Raw genomic sequence first — 13,387 nt, 5'->3', positions numbered from 1 at the left:
CGAGGGGGCTAGGGATGCACAAGGAGCTGGGAGGGCACAGAACCAGGACAGCTGTCCCCAAATGGCCAAAGGGACATCCTGTACCAGATGGTGTCATGCTCAATAGTAAAACTGTCGGGGCTGGCACTGCTTGGGGATGAGATGGGCATTGGTCGGCTGGTGGTGAGCAACTGTGTTATGCATCACTTTTTTTTTTCTTATTCTTATGTCCTTATCTCAACCAATGAGTTCTTGTGTTTTTACCTTTTTTGATTCTCTCACCCATCCCACTTCAGAGGTCACGGAAGAGAGTGAATGCCTGTGTAGTACTCAGCTGCTGTCCAATTTATAACAATTCCATTCATCTTCAGAATTCCCTACATCTGTCATACTTAGGATGGATCTTCATGTTTCTTATACTCATAGGTTGAATTTACAGTTTTTCTTTGTACATTGCTGTCCTGCTTCCCAATCCTTGTGCCTTTTTAATTATTATTATTTTTTAAACATAAAACTGCCTTCAGTTTTTCAGTATATTCTAGGCAATGCTTACAACATTGTCCAGCTCCCAGCATGACTGCCAGAAAGCTGTGGGTAAGGCATTTTTTTCCTCTGACATGTAACTTGAAAGTTGTATCTCAAGATGTTGACCAGAATAAAATCTTATTATTCATTCTCATGTTATATATTAAAGCCCTCACCGCTTCTAGTTATGTAAATTTATTTCTTGTTTTGCTAAATACCTCTAATTCCAGTCTTTTACACATTAACTTTATCTTTTTCTTGGGTTATGCTTCAAATCTTTCAGATGTGCTAACATAATACATATGTATTTCATGCTATGTGTCCTTCAAAATGATCTTTTTAATATAATACTAAGAAAGCAAAGTCCAACCTATGGAACATAGTTTAGCCTTAGATCCTACTCTATGGCTATTCTAGTTCTCTACATATTCACCTTCACTCTTAATAGCTGCCCATTTATTTAGTGATAAAAATCATTTTACAGGTCTACAGCTGCCTCCGTTGCTCCTTTTAAATCTCTAGAGAATTGGTACTATAATTTTCCACTCCATTTTTTGGGGTGTATTCCTACATTCCTAGTATGTCAAAAATTACTGTTAATGATGGAGTAAATTATTTCAACTAATTCACTCTGTACACTGAAATCTGCATAATCTGGACTGGATTTCCCAATGATCTTGCAGCATTTATTTACTTAACCGTTATCAGGAGCTATTAGCAGTTTTCTAAATTCTTCCGTAATTTATAATGTAGAAGACATGTTTATTACCCTGACTTTTGCCTTGGGGAACAGTGTTACATTGGTTTATACATGCACAAGATTCCTAGTGACAGAAATTAAGTTCAGCTGCATTATGTAAGAATGTGATCCATCTTTAATATCTATCTCTAAAAAGACATTCAAAGCGATGTGACATGGCTACACAGCTTTTTCAGTCATCTTACATGAGAAACTTCCCATGACAGCAAAATCAAAAAGGACTCCTTGATACCGAGAATATTTAAAAATAATTATAAAAATCTTTTTGTTAACCATACACTCCGCCCCAAATGCCAGGAGTGATTATGTTTATGTGAATATTTAAAAGGGCATGATCTGCCCCAAACATTTTTGGGTTATGCGAGATATTAATTTCATTTTAGGTTTTCTGGGGTGAACCTTCTGCTTTCACTTACTATGCTTTTCCACTGAAAAATTGAAGAAGGATTGAGAAAAAGGTTATGACAGCATACTTAACAGTTAGCTAAGTCTGAGACAGAAATGAGTGATTTTTGATCTGACATCTGCAGAGCTCAAAACCACCATAAAATATACACGTTCAACTATCTTATTACTGCCATGGCACGGAAGTTGTATGTTAAATAAAGAAATAGACTAGCGCATGCATTGGGTGTTAAAGGCAGAGAAAAACATAACTGACAACCAGTTATAATGCTTCAAGTGTGTCAAAAGTTCTGGAACCACTTCATAACAAAATATTACACACACAGTGTGTAATGATTAGCAAAATGTGTCTACATAAAATAAATGAATATTAAACAAGCAAAATGCTGAGAGCTGCCAACAGAACTGTATGGGTTAATAGGTGGTTTTTAGAAAGCCTTTTCAGACAAAGCCTCCAAGGTTATTGTGTTAACTCATGGATCAGTTGGTAAAATGTTTTGCCAATGAATGTAAGGAAGTTTAAAACTGTTGGCTTTCGCCTACCGTACCAAGATCAGTCTTAAGATCTGTTGGCAGACTTAACTTTCTTGATCCTTTAACTGAAAAAACAGAAAAAGGAGAAAGGCAGTTGTTAATAATTAATAAAGAAAAAGGAGTGAGGGAAAACAACATGCCATCTTCTGGTTAATACCATGCTGAAAGTTTGTAGGTTTTTTTTTTTTTATCAGCAGAATTATGGTTTAATTTTTTTCATGTAATCCATTCAGAAAAATAAATGTAACTAAACAAAAAAGCACTGGAAAAAACATTACTCCAGCTCTCAAGAAATGAATAGTGTTCTACATAGCTTTGGCTGTATGCTGCAATATCTTACCTTGTGATGACAGGAATGATTAAAAACAAATAAGATTTAGGCAAATATTGCAAATGCTGGTTATGCAGCATATCACAAATATTAAACACCTGGAAACCAATTTATTAAGAGGTTGCAATGAAGTTCTCTAATGACATCATACTCGAGATATCATTCAAAAAAGAAGGCATATTGTATAGGTAATGGAGACAAACCACATTACTGTACATATTACAGAAAAGACATTGCACAGAAACGAAATACAGCAGCTTCAGGATACAATGCAGTTTTATCTAGACGTCAAAATATTGCACTCAATTTGCTGAAGATTTAATTATCTGTTGTGTTCCAAATACACAACAAAACTATGATTTAATTTCTTTTCAAAAATGTTTTCATTTCCTTACACATGAGCACATTTTTAAACAATGAACACCAAAGAACTAAAATGAAGCATGTCTTGTATCAGTCAAAATGGTATTAAACTTGTTAAAAGAATGTCTTAAGAAATCTTTTATTATTAATTCAGAGGACTTAATTTCCAATATGGTTCTTTTGTTTTGTTTGCAATCATTTTTTTTCACATTGTTTTCTAGCTTTTGCCCCTTATGTATACTGTCTGTTATTAGTAGTAAACAATGAAGTATCTGTCAGCTAACTACTGTAATTCTGAAAAATAATAAAAGAAAAAAAAGTCCCACATCATAAGTATGACAGTGGCAGGAACACTGGGACATGTGAACATAAGGAACGAGTCCTTTGTTAACTCCTATTTAGTAAGGTTTTAGGTCAGAAGGATGCCTACAACAGCCACTTACCATTTCAAGTCACAGAGCCCCTGAAAGAATCTCTGTTGCAATGTCATCACTATAAAACCTGCAATGTGGCACAGGAAAATATCAGCTGGCACCTATGCTAGTGTTTCACTCCCTCGCTCTTTTTATTTTTTTCCTTTGCTGTTGTTTTTGAGCCCTTGGAGAAGAGTATGGGAGCCCTTCAGCCTCTCGAGCAGCCTTTTGGTATCAGTAGAAGCAGCACAACCCCCCTCCTCCCCCCCCCCCCAGTAACACATTTCTAGCTGTGACTTTAAACAGATGTTTTAGAATAAGGTGAGATCTCTTCAGATCAAACCAACATTAAAATCTTGGAAAATAATTTCAATACCAAGTCTTAGCCTGTGCCTCCATTTTAGGCACTCATACAAAGGCCAACCACAAAGCTTTGAAAACATTCTGTTTACCTGGAGAGCTGTCATACACTTTCAGACTGAGAACAGAGGTCACTGCTCCACAAACTCAGTGTTTTTCTAATAGAGAAAGAAGCAGCACTTATGATGTGATCCCCTTTTGCTTTAAGGAAAGGACAAGCTCTGGCTCAACCACACCTCTGAAAAAAGGATTACTAACACCAATGGAAGGTTGTAGGACACTTTACTAACAGACTAGAATCTACACTGGGATATTTCAGAGGTATAAAGCCTAGCTGCATTTAACACTAAGGGAGCCTTATTAGTGCTAGCATCAGAGGCTTTGAGCTTTATAAAGAGGTAGTTTAAGCTCTATTATTTCAATATTGCAGCTATTCCTGTACAACATTCTGTTTTATATGCCACAGCTATTCCCAAACTGTGGTATATATGTATGGACTGGAAGACTGCAGATATAGTTCCCAATTATTTGCACAAGGTGCAAAGAAAGCTCCCTCTGATTCCCTCAAACGACCCTAAAAAGGCTCAATCTGAGAGCTTCTGCAGCTGCTTGCAGATAAAATAGGCATACCATACTGAATGCTGCAGTCTAACAGGCTCAGGATGCTCAAGGGACTGAAGCTGGGAAAGGGAGTAAAGATCTGATGAGCTGGACTACGGGTACAAGGACATTGTAGGCATCCCAATATTGGGAAAAAATAGGAAAAACAGAGGCATGGGCTTGCTGGTCCTGTACGGTAGGGAACATGGTGAGTAGGGGGCAAAAGTAGAAAGGAGACACACAGAATTTGGAAATGAAGTAAGTGTAGTTGGGGAATCCAGAAGTTACTCCTACCACCATTTCCACCAACAAATATGGAATTTTTTGGTGTAGGACATGATTGTGCTAAGACACACTGTCAGCAAACCAGACCTCTGAGAGTAAAGACAAAAGATGGAGTTGATTGTTTTCGTGCTTTACTGAAGAAAGCAAACAAACAAACAAAAACCAAACCAAACCAAACAAAAAACCCTGTGCATAATACTGCCTTTTTTCTTTTTTCTTTTTTTTTGGGGGGGAATAAAACTAATGTTTTAATGATAAATTGATCAGAATGGAGATATTAGTATGCAACCAATTTTTAATTCCTAAAGTATGTATATTTTATTATCTCTACATTCAAAATAAAGGAGGATCATGAATAGTATGACCATTATGACCATGCAGCTTGCTGAGAATGAGCTTTTGAAAACTCTTCTAATTTATGAACGAAGTAGAGAAGCCAGCCTTTTGCTAGCTCAAGAGGCTAGCAGAGCTCTTTGTTACCTTTACATCTTTACATTCATACCGGAGGCAGCCAGCAAAAATTGTAGTACCACAGTGCAAGGTAAGACAGATGTCAGGAAAGTCCCTGCTCAAAAGCCTAAGTTGGGCTGTTTAAAAATATCTAAAAACAGGATGAGAAAGAGGCACAGAGTTAATAGGTAAGATCTGGCAGCTAGCTAAACTGAGGACCCAGCCCCCCTGACCAGAATACATCCCACCTTGTAGCCAAATGGTTCCTATCAGTCTTTCAATGAAAACACCAAGGCACAACCAACCCGAACAAGCATGCTCTTGAAGCTATGACATTTGGTGGTGTGTCTCCCCCAGCATGAGTGTAGTCAGAGAAAAGATTATTCAAAATGAAGGTGATTTTATAGAGCTCCTTTCTGGTACTCAGCTTTTGGCTCCAAAATGCTTTGGAATATCTGTCCCTGTTCTTCACTGCTAAAACATGGATTTAAGAGATGAATATTTAGATACCCACTCAGATAACATACACAGATCATGGATGTTTGGCTTCTGGGGCTAAGAGCCAACTTGGGACTGCCCCTTTCCTTTGGTGGGCTCAGGTGAAGCAACCTCAGACAGTGCTGTGCTTTTCCAGGGAGCTGCTTTCTGGCTGAGCCTAACTTTTGCTGAGCTACAGCTCCTACCACATCAGCCATACCTGTGCCTGGCCACTATCCTGCTGATTTGGACCCAGACTCATGGACTGACATCTTCACCTGGACCTGCCTGGCAATCCCGGGCTGTATTTGGCCCTGCTCACCCTTCCCAGAGCTGCCCTGCTCCCTCATTTAGCTCCTATCTCTGTGGCCCATAGGGAGCTGCTGACCCCTGCCACTCCCCAACATTGATCTCAGGCCCGCTCAAACCCCCAGGCTGCAGGGCGGGCTGCCCTGCTGCTCCCCTTGAGCCCCACACCACGGCCCAACTCTCAATTTCTTACCCTCTACCAGCTCATAGTGCTCCCTGTTCCTTGCTAATTCCTGACAAACACATCCTTTCTCAAGATCTTAAGCAAGCATTAATTTATCTGATCTGAAACGTCTTCACATATTGGAAGAGTGATAAAATGCATCTTGTGTTCTAGGATCTCTTTAATGTTTAATTTGCTTTCTGACTAATAAGCATTCTTTTTAATTTAACGTAAATAAGTAGAAATCGTTATGCTGGCGGTGTCATCAATAATCAAGTTGCAAAATAAATTACATTGTTTTTACACACACAAAGTTCTGAAACATACATATCCTTGCAGAAGACAAGAAAGTAATTCTCAAACTGAGTCAAATCTCTTCAGCTACTTCGCAGTTACCCGAGAGGTAGAAAAGAATGACTGTTAGAAACTTAGTCATATTCTTCTTGAAACTAAACTATATAAAAACATTTCATTTAGGAAAATGGGAGGTTGACATGGCATGGGCCCAAACCCAGCTCATATAACCAGTGGAATAAATCAAGACTGTAACACTTCGAAGTCATAAGAACTAGTATACCTGCCATTAGGCACCCGTTCCAAAGCTCTTGGAAATCAATTGTGGAAGTCTTTACTCTGCCTTCTCTAAGACCTATAGTCTTAAATGTATTTGGGATATGAGCTGCCAACATGAAGGTGATTTCTTAAGAATAAACAAAAAAGAACTTCCATTTTAAAACACAGTTTAGAGGTCACTCTCCTGTACATGGACTGATGAAATTATTTCCATCTAGTCTTTGAAAGAAGTCTAAATAATCCATTGCATCTTACACAATGAAGTGAAATGGCCTGTCAGAGATACATTTCCTACTGCTCAGTGTGTTTTCAACTACATGCTTCAGTATGAACCTGCATATAAACGGTTAAAGAAACAAGGCACAGAAAACCTATATTCCTAGAAGCCCGTTTATAATATTTCCTTAATTGGATGATAAAAATAAAGCTAAATATTACTGGTATGGGTACTGTTTTGTAATACATTATATAATAATTAACTCCAGCATTGGGTTACCATTTATACTATGAGGACTTACAAAGCCTCATAGTAACTCTAGAGAAATGAAACTACTCAAAGCATTCCTTTTGTTATTGCAACTCTGTCACCTGGTGATGTAGACATACCCAGTGAGAACCTCATTGGGCAGCAACTTGAATCATTTGACTCAGCACACAACTGTTCCTTCTGTTTCTTCTAAATATCAAGGATAAAGCCTTGGCCTATCTTTAATAAAAATACATGGTGGCTGATTTTACAAACACAGACATCATGGCACTCTGCAGAGTGCAGCACAATTCCATTATGGAGCTTGTGTGCCATGATCTTTAAAGAGATCAAAGGCAAGAGTAGAGGTAAAAAGATCCTGTCAAGTGAATCTGTAACTATACAAATTTATTATATGAGGTAGAAATGTTAATCAGTGCAAAGAGTGATGTGGCTGTGAGGCTGTGCTGATAAGCATAAGGTAGTTTCACTCACAGGTTCTTGGAGGTCACACTTTTGAGGTCAGCTACTCCAGGTGTTTGAGTTTTGACTAGTTTTATAGTAGGTATGCCAGAGCAATTTTTTTTTTTTTTTTAGTTTCGCATTCATTTAAAAAATAAATAACTATCAGTCACAGTAAAAGTAATTTCTATTTTAAACAGCAGTTAATTTTGTAACATTTACTGCCTACAAATTGCACCTGATTTCACATTTTAAAGACTCGAGGCTTGGAAAACAACATGATAGGCTAAAATAGGAAACATTCATAAATTTGTGAGTTTCCCCAGTGAATGTTCTCAGAAACAGAAAAGCAGAAGAAATTGCAGAACAAATTAACTGAAATGTATCTAAATTAGGTATTTTGGATCAATAGCAGAACGAAAACATCAATTTTAACTGCAGAAAATGTAAGATGCTATAAGGTTCACTCATAATTTTAAAACTAAGCATATGCACATATGTTTACCAAGTCAGTGATCTCTTAGTTTTCAGTAAAAAGAGTTTTTGGCTTGTCTTTGGAGAGAAGATCAAAAAGCTGAATCACAGTGATCTGGGTGATAAATGGTCTAATTATACTGGTCTGTCTTTTTTTTTTTTTTTTTTTTTTAAATCCCTTATGGCAAGTTTCTGAGGCCGAGCTCAAGAGTTTGAGCTCCTAGTGTTATACCAATATTATTATAGAACTTCAATATTTCCATGTCTACAACATCTGGGTTTAAACTGCAACAAGGAAATATGTCTTTATTTCAGAACAACTATTTTTGTTTTAGTTCTTGATGTATCATGGAAACTACTTTCAGATTTTTGTCAGCTAGTAATTACTGGGCTACATTCAAAGTGGAAGTGTCCTGTTAAAGTAAAATATGTGATAAAAAAGGATTTGAATGGCATATTTGTGGGAATTTGTTACCATAACTAAGGAAAAACATCTAACCAATACTTACCAAACTACAAGGTAAAGAAGTGTGATATGCATACCACAAACAAAATGAATGCATCACAGCTACCCCTGCTTATTTTCTATCACACCTAGAAGTCAACTACCTAAAACAGCTCTAAGCAATGAAGTTTAAGACAGTGAACTCACATTAAAGAGATCAATGCAGACTAGGCACTTGCAGAAAAAGTCTCTAGGAATGTGCTGAACTCCATATTCTGAAGGACTACGGGTAAGATGGGAAACATTTATAAATTTTTAAATGGCTGGGATCTCACTGCAGGGTTAAAACAGTTGATAAACTTATATTCTTATTTGAGGTTATGTTTCTATTGTAAATTACAGCACTTGGGCGCTGGCAGGCTCTAATAGTTAAAATTTATCAGCTCCATATTGCTACTTTTCAAATAACTTATCTATGTGCACATATGGATTATATATATATATATAAAAATTATAGGGACTCCATTAAAAAAAAAAAAAAAAGACAAAGCCTTTTAGGAAAACAGAAACAAGTCTCTAATAAAAATGCTGAGTCCATTTGAGACATGGGATATACCTGCGCAATGTTGATTATTCCAGTGTTTACATACTCTTCACCTCAAGTTGCACCACGTACAAATAACTTTTCTTTAAATGAACAGACTGAGTTTCACTGTGCTATATAATAAGCACTTTTCCAGTAAATTCTTCTCTTCAGAACTGTGACTATACACTTCACTTCTTAGGGATTAATGAAACACAGTGATGTATGACATGAGTGGCTTATACAGACTGCAGGAAGAGAAGCCATCACCTTTACCTGAAGTGGGAGACTTGCAACGCTCTAGCTCCAGGGAAACTGGACTGTCACTGAGTTCAGTCAGGCCTGAAAAAATGGAGTTAAAAAGTTAAGTTACAATCTAACAGGGAATGCTTCAACTTTCTCGGCTGATGATATTCTACACTCTAAAGTCAATTTGGAGAACAGAATGGTGTGAAATGTGAGGGAAATATCTATTTCAGAATAACTGCAGTTTTCAGGCTGTCACTACAGAAATTTAGGTCTGCTTTAAAAAAATAAAAATAAAATTAAAAAAAAATCACACCTCATGTTAGCTCAAATTTGTTTTCCCAAATGCCTCAGGCTATAAAGAGTCACTTTACCTAATGGCCCCAAACAAGTAAATATAGTTTAAAATTTAAATGTCTGCAAGGTAAATCAAACTCAGTCTTCCCTGTCCAACTGACATGGAATCACCTCTATCCTTTCACGTGCTGTGGAATGCACGATGGAAACCATAAAACAGGGTGGGGAAGGATGAAAAAAAACGTAGTACTGGTGAAAGAAGAAAGTGAATACAAGAATATCACCACTACAATATCAGGATCTTTTGTATGAATTCACACAAGATAGCTCATTTTAAAGAGCACATAGGTGATGGTAACGCTGTCTGAATATACAAAGCAGTTTTTTGACAAGGTACCTTACATATTGTTTATAAAGATTTGTGAGGAACTCATGTTCAGCAGTCTACCACGGAGAACAGCAGCAAGCAGAAAGTAATGTAAGCTGAGTTTATACTGCTTAAGCTTGGGCTCGTGTCTGTGATCAAGCTAAGACCCATTTTTAGCACAGATTGCATAGATGAGTTTGAACATGCCTTCTGGGCATGTCTTGTGCTACCCTTTACCACGGGCTAACTGTTGAGTGGTGAGCTGGGCATGGCCATACCTATCCAAACACGCTCTTCATATGTAACCCATCGTGCCCTGTGCCCTGAATCACTTGTGACAAGGAGGTCTGACACTTCATGCCATAGGCTGCTTCAGACTGGCAGACAGCCGAGCACCAGGCATCCATCTGCTAGCAGCTACACTCACAGCACTCAGGTCATAGAGTCTAGTGAGCATTAGCCCACATTCAGATGCACATCACTGTAGTACTGACAGTGTGTTTACGCACACTGCTGATGTTGATGTATCCTGGAAGTCAAACGTCCTATCTGGACCTTTCAGTATGCTTTAATCTGGCACCAGTCCTGCCACATGATATGTTTTTAATTTTGTATGGCTTCTGGACATTAAACTTCAGGGACTTCACCTCTAAAATCCATCTAGACACTTGTTTTAAAAAAATAAAAGAAAACTCTGGTACCATTCAGTCATTGAAGTCTGGTACCATAGAAGATCTCTTTGTATTAAAAACAATGGGATCTCAATGGAGATACAGGTATTCTTGTTACAGTGTAATTTTGAACTGCTCTGAGAAATTTGGAATATCCAGAGTCTGATAAGCAGAATAAAAAGCTGCCACCACTAGCTAAGCTATGCCACTGCTAGAAAACCATTAAGAACACTGCATCAGTTTGGCCTGTCAAGTAGTAATACCATATTTGCTCCTGACTCTTAAATGAAAGAAAATCACAATCCATATATTAATCACAGAATTTCTAGGTTGGAAGAGACCTCAATAATGTCAAAACCCCCAAAAATGTATTTCAAAAAAATTTAGTTGAATCATTTTTGATTCAATTTAGAATCTGTGGCAGAATTTTATATTGTAATCAGTTGAATCTAGTTACTTTTGGAATTGCAACAGAATTCAGGAACTGCAAGCATTCAGGGAGCCTCTCTATGTGTATCTTTCTTAGTGCAAATCTTACACCTCACTTTGTTGGCTCTGTACGTACCTGCAGATTTGGGGCATTTGATTTTTGCAGCAGAAGTTTCTGCAAGGTATAGTGCAAGTTTGGTTCATTAATATATCAGAGGCCTCATATAAATAAAATTAAATATTAAAATCTGATTCTTTTCTAAATGCAATGTTGGAGTTTTAAAAACTTAAGACTATGGCTATGATGTTATCATTAACAAAATCCTTCAAAATTACACTGAGTTACTATTGGTTACAGTTACAATGCCAAATCCTAGGTCATATTTAATTCTAAATAAAATTCCTTTTTTTGTGAGTTCAAAGAGACAGTATTATAGCTCAAGCCACATTATGGTGCCACTGATTTATGTAGGAAATGTGCCAAATACACCACTGTTCTGAAAAACAAATAGTAACTACTGTGAGAATACCATAAGCTCTTTATGCTTGGCAACAGTTCAACAGCTTACTACAGTAAAGAGGCATTTCATATTATGGCATTTTAGAATGGTGAATGCAAACTTCTCTACAGACCTAGACTAGTTGTCAGGACACTATAATCTCTAATAATGTCCACCAGCATATGCTTAAAACAAACAAACAAAAAAAGTGCAATAATACCACTTATGCTTAGTGTGGGGATTTACATGCCCTCCACAAGCATGCTGTCTTAGTCTCTCTTGGACACTTAGATTTGTTTAAGAACTGACGCTTGCAGATTTTGCCCTGCCATAAATCTTTCTTTCTTAGAAACATTGAGTTCTACTCATTATTCAAAGTTTCTTTTAATCTCACTAAATTAACAATCCCAAAGATATTATCTGACAATGACTTGCACAATCAAATCATTCACTGAAAGGAATAAACACGTTTTTCAATTTTTAATTTGTTACCTTTGATTCCATTAAATGTTGTCATTTGTCTCCCTTTGAGATAAGAAAGGAAGTACTCAAGCTCTTCTATGTACCAGTGCTTATTTTCTACTGTCATTTCCTTTATAAGGAAACCATGTTAAATCTTTTTAATAATTCCTCACCAGCAAGCATTTCCACACAGCTCAGTTTCCCTTGAATCTTTGAGAGGCTACAACAGCTACTTGCTGTTGCATTAAAAAAAAAAACACAAGTTCACTTCTTGCTTTGAAGTTCTGTAGGCCCAATCTGTGTCCCAAGGTATTTTAGCTAATTTTAGCAAAAATAACCAGCAAAATTTGAGTCCAGGTAGATCAAGAACATGCCAGCAAAACTAAAGGCAAATAATTGAGATTGGGAATTTAAAGAACCATCTGTGAGAAGATGTACCTGTTGACATTATAATGAAGTTGATTTTTTGCTTTGAAGAATTTATAAACATGAAACTTATGCAATATCTAAATATACCTTATGAAGCATAAATCAATTTTAATGGCATCACACAGACACTTTTCAAAGTTTACTGGTTTCCATCTCCTTTTTAATAAAGAACCAGAAACATTAGTAAGGGATTGAAAGTGCACTGTCTAGTATGAAAAAGCTTTTATGAACTCTATTTAAAATAATTTTACTTTAAAAATTTTGATCTCTGTAATTTCACAATTCAGACATAATTTACTTAAAAATCCATAGCCATATCTTTAATTAAACATTAATAAATTATAAGCAAATTCTAATATTCATGAGCCAATAAGTAAACTCAATGTTATCTTAATCCATTGTCTTCACACGGAACTACCATATTATAGAATCATAGAAGTTGGAAGGGACCCACAAGGATCATTGAGTCCAACTCCTGGGTCCCCCAAGGACCACCCAAAATACATAAATAAATAAAAATCAGATCATGTGTATGAGAGCACTGTCCAAATACTTCTTGAACTCCATCAGGCTTGGTGCCATGACCACTGCCATGGGGAGCTTGTTCCAGTGCCTAAACACCTTCTTGGTGAAAACTCTTTTCCTGATATCCGGCCTGAACCTCTCCTGTCACAGCTTCAAGTTGTTCCCTTGGGTCTTACTGCTCATCACCAGAGAGGACTGATCAGTGCCTGCCTCCCCACTTCCCCTCCTGACAAAGTTGTAGACCTTTATGAGGCCTCCCCTCAGTCTCCTCTTTTCCAGGCTAAACAATCCAAATGACCTCAGCTGCTCCTCATACGTCTTCCTCTCCAGACCCTTTACCACCTTTGTTGCCCTCCTTTGGACACTCTCTAAGAGTTTTATATCTTTCTTACACTGTGGCACTCAAACCTGAACACAGTAATCAAGCTGAGGCCACACAAATGCAGAGTAGAGGGGGACAATCACTTCCCACGACCAACTAGCAATGTTGTTCATGATGCACCC

The 13,387-nt window shown here is 37.2% G+C and overlaps 1 protein-coding gene across 2 annotated transcripts in view; it reads right to left on the bottom strand.

The window, feature by feature from the left end:
• The window catches only part of STXBP5L (syntaxin binding protein 5L), a gene marked incomplete at both ends in the record, with an annotated part of 190,624 nt that overhangs the window by 31,500 nt on the left and 145,737 nt on the right, over positions 1-13,387 (bottom strand). For both annotated transcript variants that reach the window (XM_084305075.1, XM_084305076.1), the window contains one exon: positions 9,234-9,299. In XM_084305075.1, coding sequence (XP_084161201.1) covers positions 9,234-9,299 — 66 coding nt within the window. The remainder of the gene's footprint in view (positions 1-9,233; positions 9,300-13,387) is intronic.

The sequence above is a fragment of the Netta rufina genome, assembly GCF_964035555.1.
Source record: "Netta rufina genome assembly, chromosome: 1".
NCBI lineage: Eukaryota > Metazoa > Chordata > Aves > Anseriformes > Anatidae > Netta > Netta rufina.
The sequence above is the reverse complement of the archived record's forward strand: the minus strand, read 5'-3'. Positions and strand labels throughout refer to the sequence as shown.